The following is an 18,755-nucleotide window of genomic DNA, read 5'->3' on the forward strand; positions in this document are numbered from 1 at the left end:
GCCTGGCTTGACTCTATGCTTCCTAAAGAGCTGTACCTGGCCTCCTGGACCTTGTTGGGGCAGGCTGAGCTCTCAAGGTTAAGTGAGGGGAAGCTTTTCTTTGCTGTCATGGGGTTCAAGCTGATGGGCCTCTTGCTCACCCAGCTGACTATTTCTAGGATGCCATGGAGGAAAAACTGGAAGAAGGCTAATGTGTCTACTGGGAGGAATGAGAACTAACCTGAGGGCCATGCTGGGCTGAACTGAGCATGCCTGGCAGCCAGAGAGTAAGGCAGCTGTCCAGCCTGAACCTCAGAGAAACCTCATGCAAAATAAGCACCCAGCCATTTGTCCCCATGGAACACACTACATCTGGTAGATAGTTGAGGGCATGGGAGCCAAGAGGCCTTGCCCCTACTCAGGGCTTCCTGATGTAGGCTGCACATGTTGATCTCCATCTGACTCTTCTGTTGACTCTGCCTCGCCACCTGCTCAGGGAGCCTGTACCATCCTCACTAGACAGGGCATCCTCCTTAGAGGATATGACAATTCGAATGGTGCTTATAGCAAACTTCATGTGGCAGAGCCACCAAGTCAAGCCCAGCACCCAACATCAACAGGTTCTCAGTGAATGCTTGTTGAAGAAGGAATGAGTGGAAATACAACTCCACTCTATTTACAGAAGCCCCCTTATAGATTTAAAGGCAATGAGCTAAATTCCCACCCCTGAAAGTCTTGACTACACTGTTCAGTTCTCAAACTTTCTGGATTTTCACTGCAGGTTGGGGACTTTTTAGTAATATCATCTTAAAGAGCTCTGGATGCAAGTCACCCTGGCTGCAGAAAAAGCAGGAAAGAAAGCTATTCACATGTCACATCTACTGACAAACATGCCTGGTTCAGCAGCCAGGTGTGAGGGCCTAGTAGGTAGGGCCACGTTAGAGCCTCTCTAGTCATAGCCTGAACTTCCTCTGGTCTGTCCTGGAGGCATCTCCCGAGACTCCAAAGGCTGTGGAGCAGATGGACCAGGCAGGTTTTCAGCAATACCACACAATGCTATATGGCTTTCGGTGAGCGTTCTGCCTCTCTGGCCTTGGTCTCTTTACCTGCTCCAAGAGGAGAGTGATAGTAATTCTTCCCAGGCCACTGTTAAGGGGTGGTGAGATACTCAGCTTGTGGCTGGCAATGCAGGTAGGCTTTATGTTACCCTCTAACCAGTGGAGCCAAGTTCTTTAGATGCTTCTACCTTAGAACAGCTGGCAGGGAGCAGAACTGTGAGCAAAGTATGACCACTTCCTGGTAATGTGACTGACTGGCACTTCACTACCTTGCAGACTCACTACTCACTAATCAAAGGCACTCCGTCAATATGGAGGTGCTGCATAGGGATCAGAGCTAGTAGTGCTCCCAGGATCAGATCTGTCAAACCAGGAGGCTTACCTAACTGCCCAGATTCTGGGAGACCCCATTAGTCTCATATGCTATCTCTATCCCCTACATACCCAGCAGGAGCAAGGAGCTCAGACAACCATGAATCAGGTCCACTTGTTCCTGCTTTAAGTGTCTGAAGGCTGCCCTCTCCCATTCTCTCTGTGCTCTAGCATATGGCTCTTCCATGCCCAGCATCTGTCTTCCCCATGGGGCTGTCTCCGCTAGAGTTACTTACATAGGCTTCAGAAGGCCTTGTGCACATGTGCCACATGAAAAGCCAATGCTCACAGTCTGCTTTCCTGGTCCCATAGCATGGCCAGTGGAGTCAGAGAGCCCCGGCCAGAACCCTGTGAGCACCTGAGGTGCTGCCTGGAGGAGACAGGGCATAAGCCTGGGTGCTCTGGTCACCCACTGAGCTCTTGATCCTGGGTGCCGCTTTTTTACCTGAGCTGGCTCCCTTCTCATTATGATTCAGGTCAGTGGTTCTGTAGAGCTGCATTTCTACTGTAGAAGAGGATGCTAAGGCTCAGGGCGCTACAGAACTTCACAGGACATCTAACGGCAGGTGCAGACTGAAATTTGGGACCTAACTCTAGGGAGTGGGTCTCAGTCATCTTTCTTGTCATGGCTTCCTTGGCAGAGACAGGGAGCTGGGGAACAGTGCAGACAGGTGCTCAAGTGGTAGCCTTCAAGTTGTTGAGTCCAGCACTTTTGGTGGGTGCTTTCCACTGGCCAGCTCAACGGCCCTTTTGCTGGACAGGGCAGAGATGGGAGGACAGGTCAGGGAGAGGGGGACATAAGCAGTCAGTCCACCAAGCTAGGCACTATTCTGATGTGATGTGTGTTCCCATGGGCTTCTGGCTGGGTCTGGAGGAGGGGCGAAGCAAACACATTTTTTTTTTTCCCATGTGGTCCAGGGGTGTTTAGGGAAGGCTCATTCCACGAACACCTGCCATTTGGATGTCCCCAAGGTTTATGAGGGCACTGCCAATCCAAGAGGCTGGAGTATACGTGGAACCTGGCATCGGAGACCTAACTGCTACCCGTGAGGTCCCCATGCTGAGAAAGCCACAACAAAAGGATACTTTATCTCAGAAGCTCTGCAGAACCCTCCAGCCCACTTAGCAGGAAAGGGAAGAACAAAGGGCAGGAGGTGAGATGTTTCCCAGGAAGCCAGGAGAAGACCAGCCACAGGCCTGCTCTGAGCCTCTGATGCTGCATTCCGAGTCTTGCTTGCCAGGTATACACGTGGGATTAATTAACTACACATTGTCCAGCTGCCATGGTTAAAATAACCTGACACGGGCAATTGAAAGAAATGGCCTATTTTGGCTCAGTTTCACTAGTCCACTGTGACATGTGAACCATGACAGCAAGAATGAGACAGTTAGATTCACAGTTAGGGAGCAAAGAAAGATGGATGCTGATGCTCAGCTGGCTGTCTCCTTTTTATTCAGTCCAGGGTCCCAACCTATGGAATGGTGCCACCCACAATTAAGGTGGATCTTCTCACCAATTAGTTCATTCATCCAATCTGGATAGTCCCTCATAGGCATGGCCAGAGGCTAACCTAATCTAGATATTCCTTCAGAGGAATGCCTACAGGGTGATGCTAGATCCTGTCATGTTGACAATATTAAATTAACCTTCACACTGTATTTTTCTGTATTTCTCTACTACTACTACTACTACTACTACTACTACTACTACTACTACTACTACTACTATTTGGCTTTTCAAGACAAGGTTTCTCTGTGTAGTCTTCGCTGTCTGGAACTTGTTTTGTAGAGCAGGGTAGCCTTAAACTCACAGATCTGCCTCAGTGCTGGGAGTAAAGGTCTGTGCCACTACGCCTAGCTTCTCTCCTTATTCTGTATAAGTAGCCTAGTGTTTAGCACAAAGGTGGCATTCATAAATTTGTTTTTAAGAGAAGGTCTCATGTAGTCCAGGCTGGCCTTGAACTATGTAGCTGAGGATGACCTTAAATTTTCCTGTCTCTACTTCCTGAATCAGAGGGTTGTAGTCATGTGCTACCATGCCTGGTTTATGTGGGGCTGGGAATAGGACTCGGGGGTTTTATGGACACTAGACAGACACTCTACCAGCTAAGCCACATCCCTAGCTTGTGATCGTTATTCTGGGACACTGTATGTATGCCACACCCATGACTCTTTGAGGACCTCTGCAAATCACAGCCCACCTAGCATGCCATCACTGGGGCATCTGCTCCCAAAATCACACCTTCAATTTTGTTCTAGCTTTTCTTTTGATGTTTTGAAACAGGGTTTTGTTCTCTAGTCTGTGCCAACTTGGAACTCATTATGCAGTCCAGGTTGTCCTCAACTGTGTGACTCTCCTGCTCCAGTCTCCCGAGTGCTAAAGTTACAGGTATGTGCCACCACGCCTGGCTTGTACTTTTAATTTGTCACTCCCAAGTGGAACCTGAGCAGGTGGCTTTTTAGGACTCAGCCCCCAGCAGGGCTCACAGAGCCTGTAAAGAGTGCTGGTCCCAGTTCACAGGCTGAAGGACGCTTTTCAAGTATGAAAAGCTGCTGTGAAACAACTTGTCATACTTGGATAATATTGATTTTCAATCTTTTGAGAATTTGAGATATTAAAAAAGTCATAGAGGCCTAGAATATAACTCAGTGGTGGGGTACTTGTTTGTATGTGTAAGGCCCTGGGTTCAATCCCTAGCTTCATAAAACAAAATAAACCCAAACAAACAAAATTCTCTCTCTCTCTCTCTCTCTCTCTCTCTCTCTCTCTCTCTCTCTCTCTCTCTCTCTCTCTCTCTCACACACACACACACACACACACACACACACACACACACACACACACTCCTGTGTGTATTTTTTAAGAAAAGCACATTTATACACATGGAAGCACTTGTATTTCAGTAAGATGTTGGCTACCGAGAAAAAAGAACCAGGGAGATTCTAGGCCTGGTGAAACCTACCTGTAATCCCAGTTACTTGAGAGGCTGCAAGTTTGAGACAGTCTGGACAATTTCAAAAAATCCTACCTCCAAATGAAAGAATTTAAAATGGGGCTAGGGATTGTGGCTCAGTGTCTAGCATTAGGCTCTGGGTTCCATGTAGGAGCAAAAAACAAAACCAAAAACAAAACCCAAGAATCTGTCCATCTGAGCAGAAGGACCAGAGAAAACCTATCTCAAGTCTCCCTCTGGAAGGCCAAGCCCAACCGTGGGTAGGCCAGTCTCTGGAGCCCCCGCAGGCCCACAGAGAACAATCTCAGCAGGATTGCTGGGTCAGATTCTGGGCTCGGCAAGTGTGCTCACTGACTAACTGCACAAAGGGCACTGGACGCAGAAATGGAGGCTCCCTGACACTTTGCTCAAGCGGGTGCTGTGGCTTCTCTCAGCCTTAACCACAGGGTTCACTGGACTCAAAATCTTGCTAGGTGTACTGTCCAGCTATTTCTGGATCTATCTCAACACCACTGTCGCTAGTGAAAGCTTAGTGCAAGAGTCTTCAGAAGTGCTTATTATCTGTTCAAGGACAAAAAGCTGGCTACAGCCTAAGAATCCATCCATAGGGGCACTGGCTAAGAAACAGTGGTCAGCTTGGATGATAGACGGTGAATGTCGAACGGATGAAGGAGCTCTTATGGACTAATGTAAAGAAACTTCTAAGACAGATTGCTGAGTGAGAATACAGGACATTTTGGTTTCTTTATAAAAGCAATATAAACCTATAGTGGACTGTAATGAGCTTGAGGCTAGGCTACAGACACCCAGTTTAAAAAAGTCAGAGCGCCAAGCTGTCCTGCAGTGCAAGCGCACTGTGCTGCACAGGCAAGCTGCAGGAGGAAAGCAGAGCAACCCCAGGAAAGGCTCCCGCCAGAGCCTTCTCCCCAGATCCTCCTCCACCAAACCTTCCCCAGCTGCAGCCAAGTCAAGGCCCAAATCCACTGCAGTGGCCTGCATTTTGACTGTCATTCTTTGCTGCCTTGGAACCCTTCATGGTTTCCGTTGCTTCCAGGACAAATCTGATCTTTCAGCAGGCCCCAAAAGCTCTTATCCACCTGACCCTACCTAGCTCTCAACCAGTCTTTCTTTGGCCCTTCCTGGCAGGCACAATCCTGTGTATGCTGAAGCCCAGGCAGAGTACTCCCTCCCTGATCTGGGCCACCTGCACAGGGCCAGCCTAGCATTCAGTAAACACTGGCTCAGAGGCTCTTCCCTTCCTCACCTAAGACAGTGAGTGCACTCACCACATGACTTCTTTAGAATTCAAAACGTCCCTTAAAACATGCCAGTCTTCTCCTCTGGCAGGCCAAGACAGAAAGGGACATGTATATGTCAAAGCCAAGGACTTCTGCCTGTCCCTCCCCCCAACCTTTGACACTGTTATTGCCACATCTCTGTCTGCTGGTTTTTTTTTTTTTCCTCACTCTTAATGAGTTCCTGTGAATTACCTAACTTTCCTCCCAGCTGTCTGAACATCAGCAATACTACTTATTCAGCAATTCACTCTCTCAGATCGCAAAGGCAGGAACAGTGGCTACTTCTTGGGAAATGAAAAAGTGGTTTCTCAGACCCTGTTCCAGAAGTCAAGCGGGGTTCCTTGAGCTACTCAGAGAATATGTGAGGCAAAATATGGAATCCTGATGAACCTTCACTTATTCACACATAAAAGCAAGGGCCAGAACAGTATACTTCTGCAAACACACTTTATTTCTTTGTCTCTGTTATTAATTATCTGCTAAGAATAGATAATCCTTTTTGTCTTCAGTTGATGACTCAGAAACAAAAAATAAACATCAAAAGAGAAAGAATTAATTATTTTCTCAGGGATAAGGTAGTTCAGTCAGTAAAAGAACCTGAGTTTGATTCCCAGAACACACATTTAAAAAAGCTGGGTATGGCAGCAGACACCAGTGATCCCAGAGTTGGGGAGAATCCTTGAAGTTTATTGGCCACTGGCCTGGCCTAATTAGTAAGTGCTAGGTCCTAGTGACAGACTCTTTCTCAAGAAAACAAGGTGAACAGTTTTGGAAGAATGGCATCCAAAGCCGACCTGGCCTCTACACCATTATCACTACATGCACATACCTATACTAATCTTGACTCTCAACTTGACAGACTTGGGAAAAGGCAACCTCAATTAAGAAATTGCTTCCATCAGATTGGCCTGAAAGTACGTTTATGGGCATTTTCTCAATTGCTGACTGATACAGGGGGCACCACAGTGGTCGGTATCATCTCTAGGTATAAGAAAGGTAACTGTAAGCGAGGCAGTAAGCAGCAACCTCCATGATCTCTGCCTCAGTGTCTGTTCCAGGATCCTGACCTGGCATCCCTTGATGATGGACTGTAAGAGGAAATAAACCCTTTCCTCTCCAAGTTGCTTTTTGTCTGGTGTTTATCACAGCAATAGAAAACAAATTAGATCACCAACCCATACGTGAACACACAAGTCTGTCTTTTCCTTCGGCTGCAGACCTCTGTCCCGTTCTTGGTTCCTTAGGGAGTAGAGTGAAGTGGGGTGCAGCAATAGTTCCGGGGGCCTGTAGACAATGACTCCATGTCTTCAGAATGGAAGACACGCTGCTTTGTGGGGTGGAAAGCAGACAGCCCCAGCTCAAGGCCACTCAGAAGGTGGGTGACCTTGGGCAAAATGCCCCTCTTCCCCCACTGCAGATTTCCCATTGGCAGACTTCAAATGATGATGGCTTCCTAGAGCTTGTTGTGAGGCCTTAGAGAGTGAACCCCTGTTCCTATCTGGTCCTGGCCCCATCCCCTCTGTAAGCCATGAGCTCTCAGGTAGATCTTTTCTGGGTCAGGGTATAAAATTTCACCTGCTCTTGGGGCTGGAGAGAATGGTTCAATGGTTAAGAGCACTGACTGCTCTTCCAGAACACCCAGGTTCAATTCCCAGAATCCACATGGCAACTTGTAACTGTCTGTAACTCCAGTTCCAGGAGACCCAACAACCATGACAAAACACCAATATACATAAAATAAAAATAGATATTAAAAAAAAAAAATTCACCCACTCTGTCATACCCCACAGTTGAACCCAAAAAGCCTCCTGTTGGGTTTTGAGGATCACACTTGGGTCCCTATCCTTGTGTGTCAAGCACTTGGCTGACTGAGTTGTCTCACGCAGTAGAAGCATTCCTATGGATCACAAAAGAGGCTGTGCTTGAGTTTCCTTATGAGTTCATAGTTAGGAAGAGGGTTTAATCATTTTGAGCCCCAAGGGGGAAGATGACATCTGTCTTTCATGCTTTTTGTTTTGTTTCTCAAGACAAGAGTCTTACTTGGTAGTTCTGGCTGGTCTGGAATTCAGTGATTCACCTGCCTCTGCTGGGACTAAAGGCATGCTCCACCACCGTGTTTTGTGTTTTCGATTGTGGATACACACACACACACACACACACACACACACACAATATTTTTTACTCTATTTTTTAGCTATTTGTAAGTGCACAGTTTAGCAGTGTTAAGCAACTGATATCCCTAAGGCTATGTATCAAGTGTAAGGTGAAGCAAGAGGCTGGATCAGGACCCAGGCTTCTGGCTCCAGGGCTTTAGTACAGACACACAAGTGTAACAGAGCCACCACTGTGCCACAATGCTGGCATAGGCCTGTTTGTTCTGACCTGTCAGAGAGGTTTTCTTTCCAAGCATTCCCAGGCAGAGCCAAGATCAAATGCTAGGAATATAGGGTTTCAGTCTCTTCTCACACCACTTGCATGGGTTCAGGGAGTGTCTGCTGCATCTGAAACACTGTCCAATGCAGAAAGCTGCAGGGCACACAGTCATCTGGGAGGTCTGAGGTAGGTCATGCCCTTGAGCAATGAAGCAACATTCAGTTCTTGAGAATTCAGCTTCTCCCTCCCTCTACCTCCTAGGAAAGGCATAGGCCTGGAGGCTGCTTTGCTGGGTGGTTGAGCCCTATATCTTTAAATGAGATGGGGCACTATAAAGAGTAACTGCTCCTGTGTCTGTTCAGAGAGACTTTGGGGGCCATATTCCATGCGGGGAACCTTATAGGCAGGCTCTGTTTTGATAAAGCAGCTCCTTCTAGGGTTCCCACTCCTAGGCCTCTGACGCTTTCTCTTCATGACTGCCCTAGTACCTTGCAAAGAAGCCTGGCAAGCAGGACTCCTGGCTGACTTCTTGGTGGAAGTTACTCCCACTCTTGACTATCTCTTCTGTGTGTGGTGTATGCTATGCGCATGCATATGGAGGCAAGAGCAAGGCACTTCATGCTGTTGCCTCTCATTCTGTCTTACTATTTTGAGACTGGGTCTCACACTAAACTAGAAACTCATCTTTTTGACTAGGCTAAGAAGCATGTGGGATTCACCTGCCTCTGCCCCATAATGCTGAGGTTATAACACACACAGGCATACCTGGCTTTTTATGTGAAGACTGGGATTTGAACGCGGGTCCTCCTCCTTGCAGAGCAAGTGCTCTCCCCACGGAGCAGCCCCTTAGCTCCTAAGCTGACCTCCTGAAGTCTGACTGATCTCTTAGAGATGAGTGTCAGAGCTCAATTGCTGCTGGTTTGCTAAGGTGGATTCTAGTGTCAGTGCGTTTTCTCATTGCAGGCCGAGAACACCATTGCGCAAGTGAGCCAGCCACTCGCCTGGTCTAGAAGTGGTCTGGTGAGAGCATTTTTCTGAACAGCGTCTTGGCTGCTCTCTGTTCATCCTATAACTTCTGTCACACCGAGACTGGTAGCAAAACTACGTGAGCTGGCACAGTCAGCACCAAAAGCAGCCTTGAAGCAAACAGGGCTTAAAGACAGGCTCAGTCTACTTTCTGTGAGCTGTGAGGTCTCAGTTTGGATCTGTTTCCAATCAGTGGCGTAGGTAAGGGATGCAGTTTTGAGAGCTGTCTGGAGGAGAGAATTACGTTTATAACGTAATTGACTGTCCAGTACAGTCAATTTTCCCCAACATAACCCATACTTCTAGAAATAGACAGCATTTCTGCAATCATCTTTTAATGTTTGAGGCAGGGTCTCGCTGTGTAGTTCAGGCCGGCCTCAACCTCTCCATCCTCATGCCTAAACTTCTAGTGTACTGGGATTACAAGTGTGTACTATACACCCGAAAATGTGGGCTTGTCTTGGACCAGGGAGGCCTCAGGTGGTTGTAGCTGGGCCTTGATTTTGACAGGCAGGAGGTTCATTTCAGATATGTCACTCTCAGGGATTAAGAGAAACTTTGTTCAGCATCTAAGGTGCTCAGGGTATGTGACCTCAGTCAGGCTCGTGGCTTTGGGCAGGTCACTTCTACATATGAAGAGAGGGAAACAGAATTATTGGGAATATCAGAAGAAAATAACTTATAGAGCGCGCTCAGCAGCTCAAATCAAATTTTCTAAAAAGTAACAATAAAACCAGGGTTGGAATCAAATTCCTGTAGCTCACTGGTGAAGGCCAGTCTAGGTAGGGAGCTCAGGTCCAGCGGGAGAGGCCGCAGGGCTGCTGGCCTCCTTCCTGTCTGACCCTAGAAAGGGTCTTTTGTCTTGGGGAGCTGAAGCAGATAGCTGGCTCTGTTTTATAATCAGAACAAGAAAAGCTTCCTGGGAACCCCCACCAAGAGGACATTAACACCTCACATATTGTCCCTGGAGTGGAGGATCAGGGCTGATGTCTACATATTAAACACTCTGAATCTCAGTGCCTGGCTCCTAGCATCGACACTCCCAGCCTGTTACGCTGACATTCTTCCTGGGTTACTCAGCTGCCAATGGTGCCCTGGAATGGCAAGCTCTTCCAGGGAACTACTAAGTGTTCTGGGCCAAGCATCTGATAAGGCTAGGCCTTGATGCCACCTGGACAGCAGCCCTCCCCAGATCCTTAGAATTGATTTGTGTGCAAGTGTGTGTTCCCGTGTGCAAGCCTGTGGAGCAGAGAACACTCTTGAGTGTTGTTCCTCAGGTGCCATCCAGCTTGTTTTCTGGGACAGGATCTCTTACTGGCCTCAATCTTACCAAGTAAACTAGGCTGGCCAGGCAGTGAGCCTCAAGGATCTCTTTCTTGACATGTGTCATCCCCACAGCCTTGTCTTTGGCTCCTCACTGCTCAGGCAGCCATCACTTTACCAACTGAGCTAGCTACCTCACCAACCCCTCCTCTGGGACTGAAAGGTCTGCCCCAAGGCAGACACCTCCTCAAGCTAGCAGGAAGCTGGCCAGGAGGAGAAGAAAGCTGAGGATGGTCCTAACAGCACCAAGTCCAACTCTACCGGTACCCCAACCATGACGGAGTGGTGTGGAGCCAGATTTGCACAGGACCAAAAAGGCCAGCCCCCAGCAGGTATGACTGATGGTAAGACAGCACACACCCATTCTCTGGGTCCTCTCCCGCTTGAGCTGTCTCCCTGAGCACTGCCGAGAGAAACAGGTCCCTTCTGAGTCTCTTCCAGTCTAAGGCAGGGCCATTGTGCAAATGGAAAAGAAACAACAATTTCAGCTAAAGGTTGAAAAGACTGAGGAAAAATGGTTTGGCAGTTCTTAAAACATTAAATGACCATTTGGCTACTGCAAGCTAGGCATATGCTTTGGAGCTAAAACCTACACATAAAGATCCCTAGTTACAACAACCAAAAGTCTATTTAGTGGGGAGAATGAATTAGCAAGATGTGGTATATCCATGCAAGGAACATAATTCAGTCATAAGAAGAAAGTTCTGCTGGGAAGAGCTTCTGCTCTAGGATCTTCACCTGGCATTTATGGAAACATCAGTCTAAGGGCATGCTGTGCATATCCTGCTGGCCATGGCAAATTCTGGAAATAGCTACTGCCATCAGGGCTTGGGGTACTCCTCAAGAAGCTGCTGCCCCCATGCTGGCTACCATTGACATTCCCTCCCTGACCAGGTGACCCAAGCTCTGCTCCAAGAAGCTGACCACTGGTGGCAAGAGCCATCAATACAGAACAGATACATCAATACAGATAGATGCACAGGATTTGTAACTTCCTAGCCAAATGGATGAAGAAACACTTGAGAGTGGTTAGCTGATAACTCTGCAGCCTAGCTTATATTCCACCTTACAGTTTTTTCCCCAGGAAGTGTGAGAAATACTTCCATCAAATATAATCAAGTTTAGAGTCTAAAGGAGAGTCACACTGGCCTGTGCATCACTTGGGACACAGACACAGATGTGTCCCAATCAAGTGAACCCTGAGAGTTGCCCATGCATAGGCTGGAGTTGGTTTCTCTGCTTTGAATTGGTAAGAATCTCCATAGTCAACAGCCTGGGCTATTATTCCAGAAGGTGGCAACCGTCACACATGGCATCCTAAGGCCCCAGAAGGTAGCTGTGAATGCTGCAGAGAGGAGGCCAATGGCTATCCCTCCACCTGGCTCTCTTTACTCTGGCTTCTGCAAAGCCCAGGAAGGCAGTTGGGGGAGGGGCATGTTCTGTAACAGGCATGCTAAACTATTTCCAAGGTACCCCTGCTTGGGAGACACATGTCAATCTGGCAACAGAAGTTAGATGGTAGTGTTGCTGAAGATCTGGGTCCTGGTCCTCTTATGTTCCCTGAGCAGACTAAGCCCCTAGATGCCTGACGTCCTAGAAGGGCTATCCTTGTCTTCTTGGTGTTCAGAGAAAGAAGACAACTTGGGAGGGGACCTGCTCTAAGGCTGACAGGATCAAGTGCAGGCTTACACTTCACTTGACAACTAACTAATGAAGCCACTGCTGGGCACTGAAGTAGAGTGGTGAACAGAACAGTTCCACACAGTGATATTCTCCATGGGGGAAAAGAAACCACACAGGCACACAACTATGTCAGCCAGGTAAGGAACTGAATCCTACTGAGAAAATAAACCAGGGCAATGTGGCAGGGGGGAAGGGTGTGGCCCTGATCAGCAGAGAGATCACAAAAGGCCTTGGAGGAAGCAGCCCACACACTGACTTGGGCTATCACTGGGAGGCAGGCACCCAAGACCTAGATAAAGCAGCCAGTGTAAAGGCCATGAGCAGGGCAGGACTCCATGGCCCAGCGGTGGTTCTCCAGGTGTGCTCTGGAGCGGGTCAACAGAAAGACACCCTTTCCCTTTGTATTCCAGAGATCATGGGAAAGCTACTCCTTCAACAGACCAATGCAGAAGCACCCAGGCAGGTCTGACTGCTACTGTGCCAGGCATTAAGATCCCAAAAATGTAAAATCTGAATGAACAGTTACCATTCACAGATAGTTATACTTTTGATGTTTTATATGTGATAGACTATCAAGTAATTATAAAAAGTATTTTTTTTAAAGTTTCAATTTCTAGTATTATGAACAGGGACAGCCATAATCCACAAGAACTCAAGCTCTCTGGACTCCTGGGACTTTCAAAGCACACGAAGGGGTCTCAAGCCCTAGTCGTGAGAAGTGCTGAAGGGAGGCAGAGGACTGATGAGAGGGTTGCTGCGCTGCTCCAGTGAGGGGAAGCTGGGGGAAGATGCATCCTAGTGACCACTTGAGATGAGAGGGAGAGGTGGAGGCTTCTGGGAATATCCAGTTCATGGGAACTGGTCCCATGGAGGAAGTTACTCCTGTTGTGATCTACTGCGAAGTCTGCAGGGGTCATCTTCTGGGGCAGAACAAGCACTGGGGTACTTGTAGAGGAAATTAAACAGAGTTCATGAATAGCTGCTGGTGTGCTAAGTGCTGGGAAGACTGTGGTGGGTTGCCATCCTTACTCCTATATAACACTCACCCTTCTAACAGCTTGGGGCACAGGGTTTCTAAGTATCTTGTAAGTACTTTCTCTGGTATCAATTTATGCAGTGGGGCTTGGAGGAAGGGGATGTCAGGTCATAGGGGACATAAATGACAATGTCTTTTCCCTGCCCAAGCTTCATGGCTTTTCTAGGGCCAATTAAGGGTTGGACGGCCTCCTGCAGCAGCTCCCTGGGACATACTCTAGTCCTCACAGGTATGGCCTCATATCCTCTGCTCCTGATACCAGCAGCAGGACACAGCAATGTCCTTGTTGTGCCAATCAGCAAAGGTCAAGGCTCCACTCTGATGCTTGATGATCTCAAAGCCTAGCCCTGTAGCCCTGGCAGGGTTGGAGAGACAAGGAAGAGGGCTGCTATTACCTGGCACTGTGCTAACAAGGAGATGGTATGGTTCCTGAGGACAGGTATGCTCGGCCCTGGGCTGCCACATCCCACCTGGTTCTAAGGATTAGCTAGAAACAGGACTCAGGCTTTTCTCCTCCAAGTTCTGGGATGCAAAGAAGTGTGATGCCCCAAAGAGGGAATTTCTTACCAGGTCAGGGTGTGTTAGTTGACCTGCACTCAGTCATGGTGGTTTGTATTGACTGAGCAACCACTGTTTCCAAGGAGGTAGACCAGAGGACTTTTAACAAGGAGAACCCGGATCTAGAAGGTAGAACCATTTCATACCTCCTAGTTGAAGATGAAGACAGGCTGCCAGGCATCTCAGTCTAAACCAGCCATTCAGAGAGAAAGTTGTCACAGGCAAAGGGCTGCATAATGACTTTTTGTTGCTGCTGTTCACCTTAGGACTGTATGTACCAGGATTTAAAACCTTTCCCTAGCAGGGTGTGGTGGAACACCTATCAACATAAAGTGGTTGGCGTTGTTCTAGACATCCAATAGAATACCAGGCAATAGTTACTGAATCAATTATTTGTGGTAACATATAGTGTTGACTTCAAATTAAGTACCAATAGTGGGGAATCACATGTAGACTCACATATATGGCATATAACTCTACATGTGATACATGCAGAGACATACATATGACATGCAAACAAACTTTCCTGGAAGGACATGCAAGAAACTGTTCACATGTTACCTCTAAGTAAAAGGGATTTATATATATATATATATAAACCCCCCCCCCCCCAAGACAGGGTTTCTCTGTGTAATCTTGGCTGTCCTGGAACTCGCTCTGTAGACAAGGCTGGCCTCGAACTCAGAGATCCTCCTGCCTCTGCCTCCCAAGTGCTGGGATTAAAAGCATGCACCACCACCACGCCTGGCTCGACTTGTTTGCATTTTATCAAATCTTGTTGGATTTAAAAAATTACGTAATTGCCAGGCAGTGGCAGCGCACGCCTTTAATCCCAGCACTTGGGAGGCAGAGCCAGGCGAATCTTTGTGAGTTTGAGTCCAGCCTGGTCTAAACAGTGAGATCTAGGACAGGCTCCAAAGCTACACAGAGAAACACTGTCTTGAAAAAAACCAAAAAAAAAAATGTAATTATGGTATGCATGAAATAAATAAATCAAATCATGAATGAAGGACTAAATCACAGGTGGACAAGGTCTTGGATTTGAGCAGGCTGTCATTACTTTTTGTTGTTCCAACATCAACAATCCCTTTTGAGACTATTTTATAATACTAGCAGTTCAAGAGTTCAAGTCTGAACTCTGAACATGGAAGTGTTAAGAGTGGAGGAGAGCTTGGCCAGTTTTTTATGTTTTATAATCAAGAGAAGAGAGTCATTCATGCCCCACCCCCACCCGTGGGATCTGCTGCATATGGATGTACGTAGGTCCAAGTGTCAGAGCAGGAAAGGAATGCTGCTCTTCTGAAGAAGCAGCTCTTTCCGCCCCTGAACTTTCCACTCAAGCTTCTCCTTTTGGGTGAGGGGAGGAGGGCTGGAGACAGTGCTGTTGGAAGTGGGAGGAGCTGCTCCCAGAAGGAAGAAGCAGAAGGCCTGTGGGCATTGGGACTTCCTCACGTGTCCTCCCCGTCTGGGTACCAGGAACCACACACTATCCTAAGTCATCTTACAAGAAGGAAGACATCTCTCCACAACCCTCATTACTAATCAGTCAAGTACTTCCAAGAAATTTTTAGTTTTGATTCTGAGAAGTTTCTTCACATACCTAACAAATCTCTGGAAAACCAAACGCAAGCGACGGAAGAAAGAAGGGAAAGCCAAGACCGCTTTTTGGGTGTATGCCTCACTTGTGTTCTTCGAAGCTGGGACTTCCAGCAGCCTGGATTCTGAGAGGAAGGCCTCCAGTAGGCCTAGCAGGAAAGCACCCTGAGCCCCTAGCAGGAGGGCAGGCTTACCTGGGACCTTGTCTACGGATGCAAAGACAGAGCGCTGCACTGTGGGGTCACTGCTCCCTCTGCGGCACTGGTCATAGAAACGGAAAGGCAGGTGCTGGGAGGAGGAGGAGCCGAGTCCAAATCCCAGGACTTCAGTGGTAGGCTGGATTGGGAGGTCCAGAAGGGCTATAATCAAACAGCACCATAGTTTGTTTTTAGCATGTGGAACAGGGGACAGGCAGTTTGATATGACTTGGGCATGAGGCTAGAGTGATAGCAGCCTTGACACTGTGACTCTTGGGGGAATCCAACACATAGTCATGAGGTGGGAGACTGGCGGGATGCCAGAGACCCTAAGGAAGTCAGAACACAACCAGAAGTAGGGACTCAGGCCAGGAAGGCAAGGGTTCCAGACCTGGCTGGATAGAGCAAATGCTGAGCCAATTTGCATCTTGAAATCTATATAAAAGATCTCAAAGGCTAGGCTTCCATGCACTTTCAGATCCTAGAGCAAGTGAGGCCAATTCTGCCCCCAAAGTTTGTGCACAGGCATACATGGATAGACAAGCAAGCTATACAAATGAGTGATTCCTCAGTATCTGAAGGACTCTTCCCCAAAGATATCCAAAATCTATAGTTAGGTCCCTTATATAGAATAGAACTACACCTGTACATGACTTATATACATCTTGTCTAATGTCAATCATCTCTAGATGACTTACATTTAATGCAATCCAAGTGCTATGGCAGGAGTTCTTGCCTATGCTGTTTAGGGAGTAATCCCATGGAAAAAGTCCACATATGCTCAATACAGATGCAGATTTTTTCAGTTTCTTTTTGTGTATCTACATGTATGTGTGGGTGTACATGCATGTGTGTGCATGTGTATATGGAGGTTAGAGGTCAATAGTGAGCATCTTCCTTGAATGCTATCCAACTTTAACATTTTTCCTATATCTATTTTGTGAGTGTTTGGCTGTGTGCATGTACGTGTGCACACAGGCACCTATATGTGGCATGGCACATGTGTGGAGGCCAGAGGACGACTTGTAAGAGTCAGTTCTCTGTGTCTACCAAATAGGCTCTAGGGACTGAACTCCGGCCATTAGACTTGGCGGTAAGCACCTTTACTTGCCGAGTCATCTTGCAAGCCCTTTGCCTTATTTTCTGACACAGGGTTTCTTACTCGACCTCACGCTCACTAGTTGGGACTAGAGCTGCCAATGGCCTGCTTCTACATGGATGCTCGGAATCCAAACTCAAAACCTCATGGTTGTGTGGCAAGTACTTCACTGACTGGGCCACTGGCCAGCCCTATTTCAGATTATTCAATACCTGGGTGGTAGAATCTTAAATATAAATGCTCATGAGAATATGTGTACAAGAAAGCATATGTTTGTATTTATGAGTGTGTGTTTACATGTCATAGCTGTCGTCTTCCCTTAAACAACTCACAGGACATATTAGTTCAGACTGGTTTTTCAAAATAATTGAAGAAACATCCAAGGTGTTCATGCTGGCAGACACTTGACAGTATAATCCTCAATTTTCAAATGAAATAGCTGGCCTTCATGCTAGCGGTGGCACATTACATGTACTTCACATTACAGGGGAAAAGTGTGGAAATAAATCTTGAAAGGAAGGGCTGAATGATTTAAGTCACTTTACACATTACCAAACACTCCTGTAATGATTCTGCAGGCCAGGCTTCAGCTAATTGAGAACTAAGAAGGGGGAATGACTCAGGTGCATATCGTGTCCAGAAACGAAGTGCACCCAGAGATTCTTCTTCCTTTGTTTCCTGAGAGAATGCTCCTCTTCACGTGGGCTGGACATCCTTAGAAGCCACAATAGAGAGATGTTTGGACCTGAGCTGAAGGCACTTATTTTGTCTGTTTGTCTATGTATGCATCTATCTGTCTGTCTATCTAACTATCTGTCTGTCTGTCTATGTATGCATCTATCATCTATCTGTCTGTCTGTCTATCTATCTACCTACCTACCCATCTTGTGAGACAGGAGCTCATGTAGCCCAGCCTGGTACTGAACTCATTATACAGTGACAATGACCTTAAATTTGTATGCCTTCTGCCTCCACCTCCCAAGTGCTGGGATAATAGGCATGTGTCACTACAACTGGTTTGCTATGGTGTCAAGGATCAAACCTAGGGCTTTGTATATGCTAGGCAATCATTCTACCACCCGAGTTACAGCTCTAACCTGGGACTCCTGGAGGAGAGGTTAGGACTGCCCCATGCCACCCTGCCCCAGGACAGTGTTTTGACTTTCACTTCAGGAGATGAAGAAACATTCTCATTTCGGGGCCTTTAACAAGACAGTGTGGACAATGTAAACCCCACCATCCCTGTGAGGTGTGAATGACCCCTGATCTAGTGCTGGCTTCTCACCAAGAGACAGAAAAGGAGGGGAGGGAAGGTGAGGGAAATTCTGCTAGGCTAGGGCAGCTCAGAGGCAGCCCTTGTCTAGCTGTGGGAGGCCACGGACTTCATCCCGAGAGCTGAAACAAAAAAGCCAAGTAGGAAGCTTTGCAAATTTATTCTGTGTGACTAAAAAGTCACAGCCTTAGTTTCCTCTGTACAGTGGGCAGATAAGGCTTTCCCAGTCTAAGAGCTGCTTGGATACCCAGCATGGCAGAGGGCAGTCAAAGCACTCTGTGACTGTGTACTTCGGTGTTTCTGCATGAAGAGTGAGGACAGCTGTTTCCTACCGACTGCCTGTTTCCAGCCTCTTGTCTGTGAGGGAGGGCCCCCTTCTCTTCCATGCAGCCTTGGAAATTTTCTCCATTCCAATCACCTGGGAAATAGGGACATTCCATTCTTTGAAGCACAATGAGTCCCGACTCTCTCATGTCCTTGTCTACAGGAACCCTGAGACTTTTCTAGGTCAATGTGAACAGCTGACAACAGCCCTATGGCGGTGAGCCCCCTGCTCTTGAGGTCACTTACCGGCTATCCTCTGCATCTTCATACGCCTGGCCTGGATGCGGCCCTTGGCCAGGCGCTGCTTGGCGATGATGCAGCGGATATGATCAGAGAACACGAAGGTGGCCTGCAGGATGGGGAAGGGCTTAGAGTGTGGGCTGGAGGCAGGCTTGTGGATGGTGATATTCAGGGCACGGCTGTCATCCTCCACTCCTGTCACCTGCATGTCCTGCATAGTGAGAAGGCAAAGGCAAAACATTCATCAGGCCCAGGGGCTGGCAGATTGGGGGGTGTCAGTGGCTCATGTAGAAAGACACCAGCACTTTGAGTCTGCTTTTGTTCTGAAGGAGGCCAAGTCTCAAAGATTCAAAGGTGCAGACCTGA

At 47.6% G+C, this 18,755-nt stretch overlaps 1 protein-coding gene across 19 annotated transcripts in view; it reads right to left on the minus strand.

The window, feature by feature from the left end:
• The window catches only part of Clec16a (C-type lectin domain containing 16A), a 223,379-nt gene that overhangs the window by 39,785 nt on the left and 164,839 nt on the right, over positions 1-18,755 (minus strand). For all 19 annotated transcript variants that reach the window (XM_076577861.1, XM_076577868.1, XM_076577857.1 and 16 more), the window contains 2 exons: positions 18,396-18,600; positions 15,451-15,615 (listed from right to left, as the gene is read on the minus strand). In XM_076577861.1, coding sequence (XP_076433976.1) covers positions 15,451-15,615; positions 18,396-18,600 — 370 coding nt within the window. The remainder of the gene's footprint in view (positions 1-15,450; positions 15,616-18,395; positions 18,601-18,755) is intronic.

The sequence above is a fragment of the Peromyscus maniculatus genome, chromosome 8, assembly GCF_049852395.1.
Source record: "Peromyscus maniculatus bairdii isolate BWxNUB_F1_BW_parent chromosome 8, HU_Pman_BW_mat_3.1, whole genome shotgun sequence".
In the NCBI taxonomy this organism is placed as follows: Eukaryota; Metazoa; Chordata; class Mammalia; order Rodentia; family Cricetidae; genus Peromyscus; species Peromyscus maniculatus.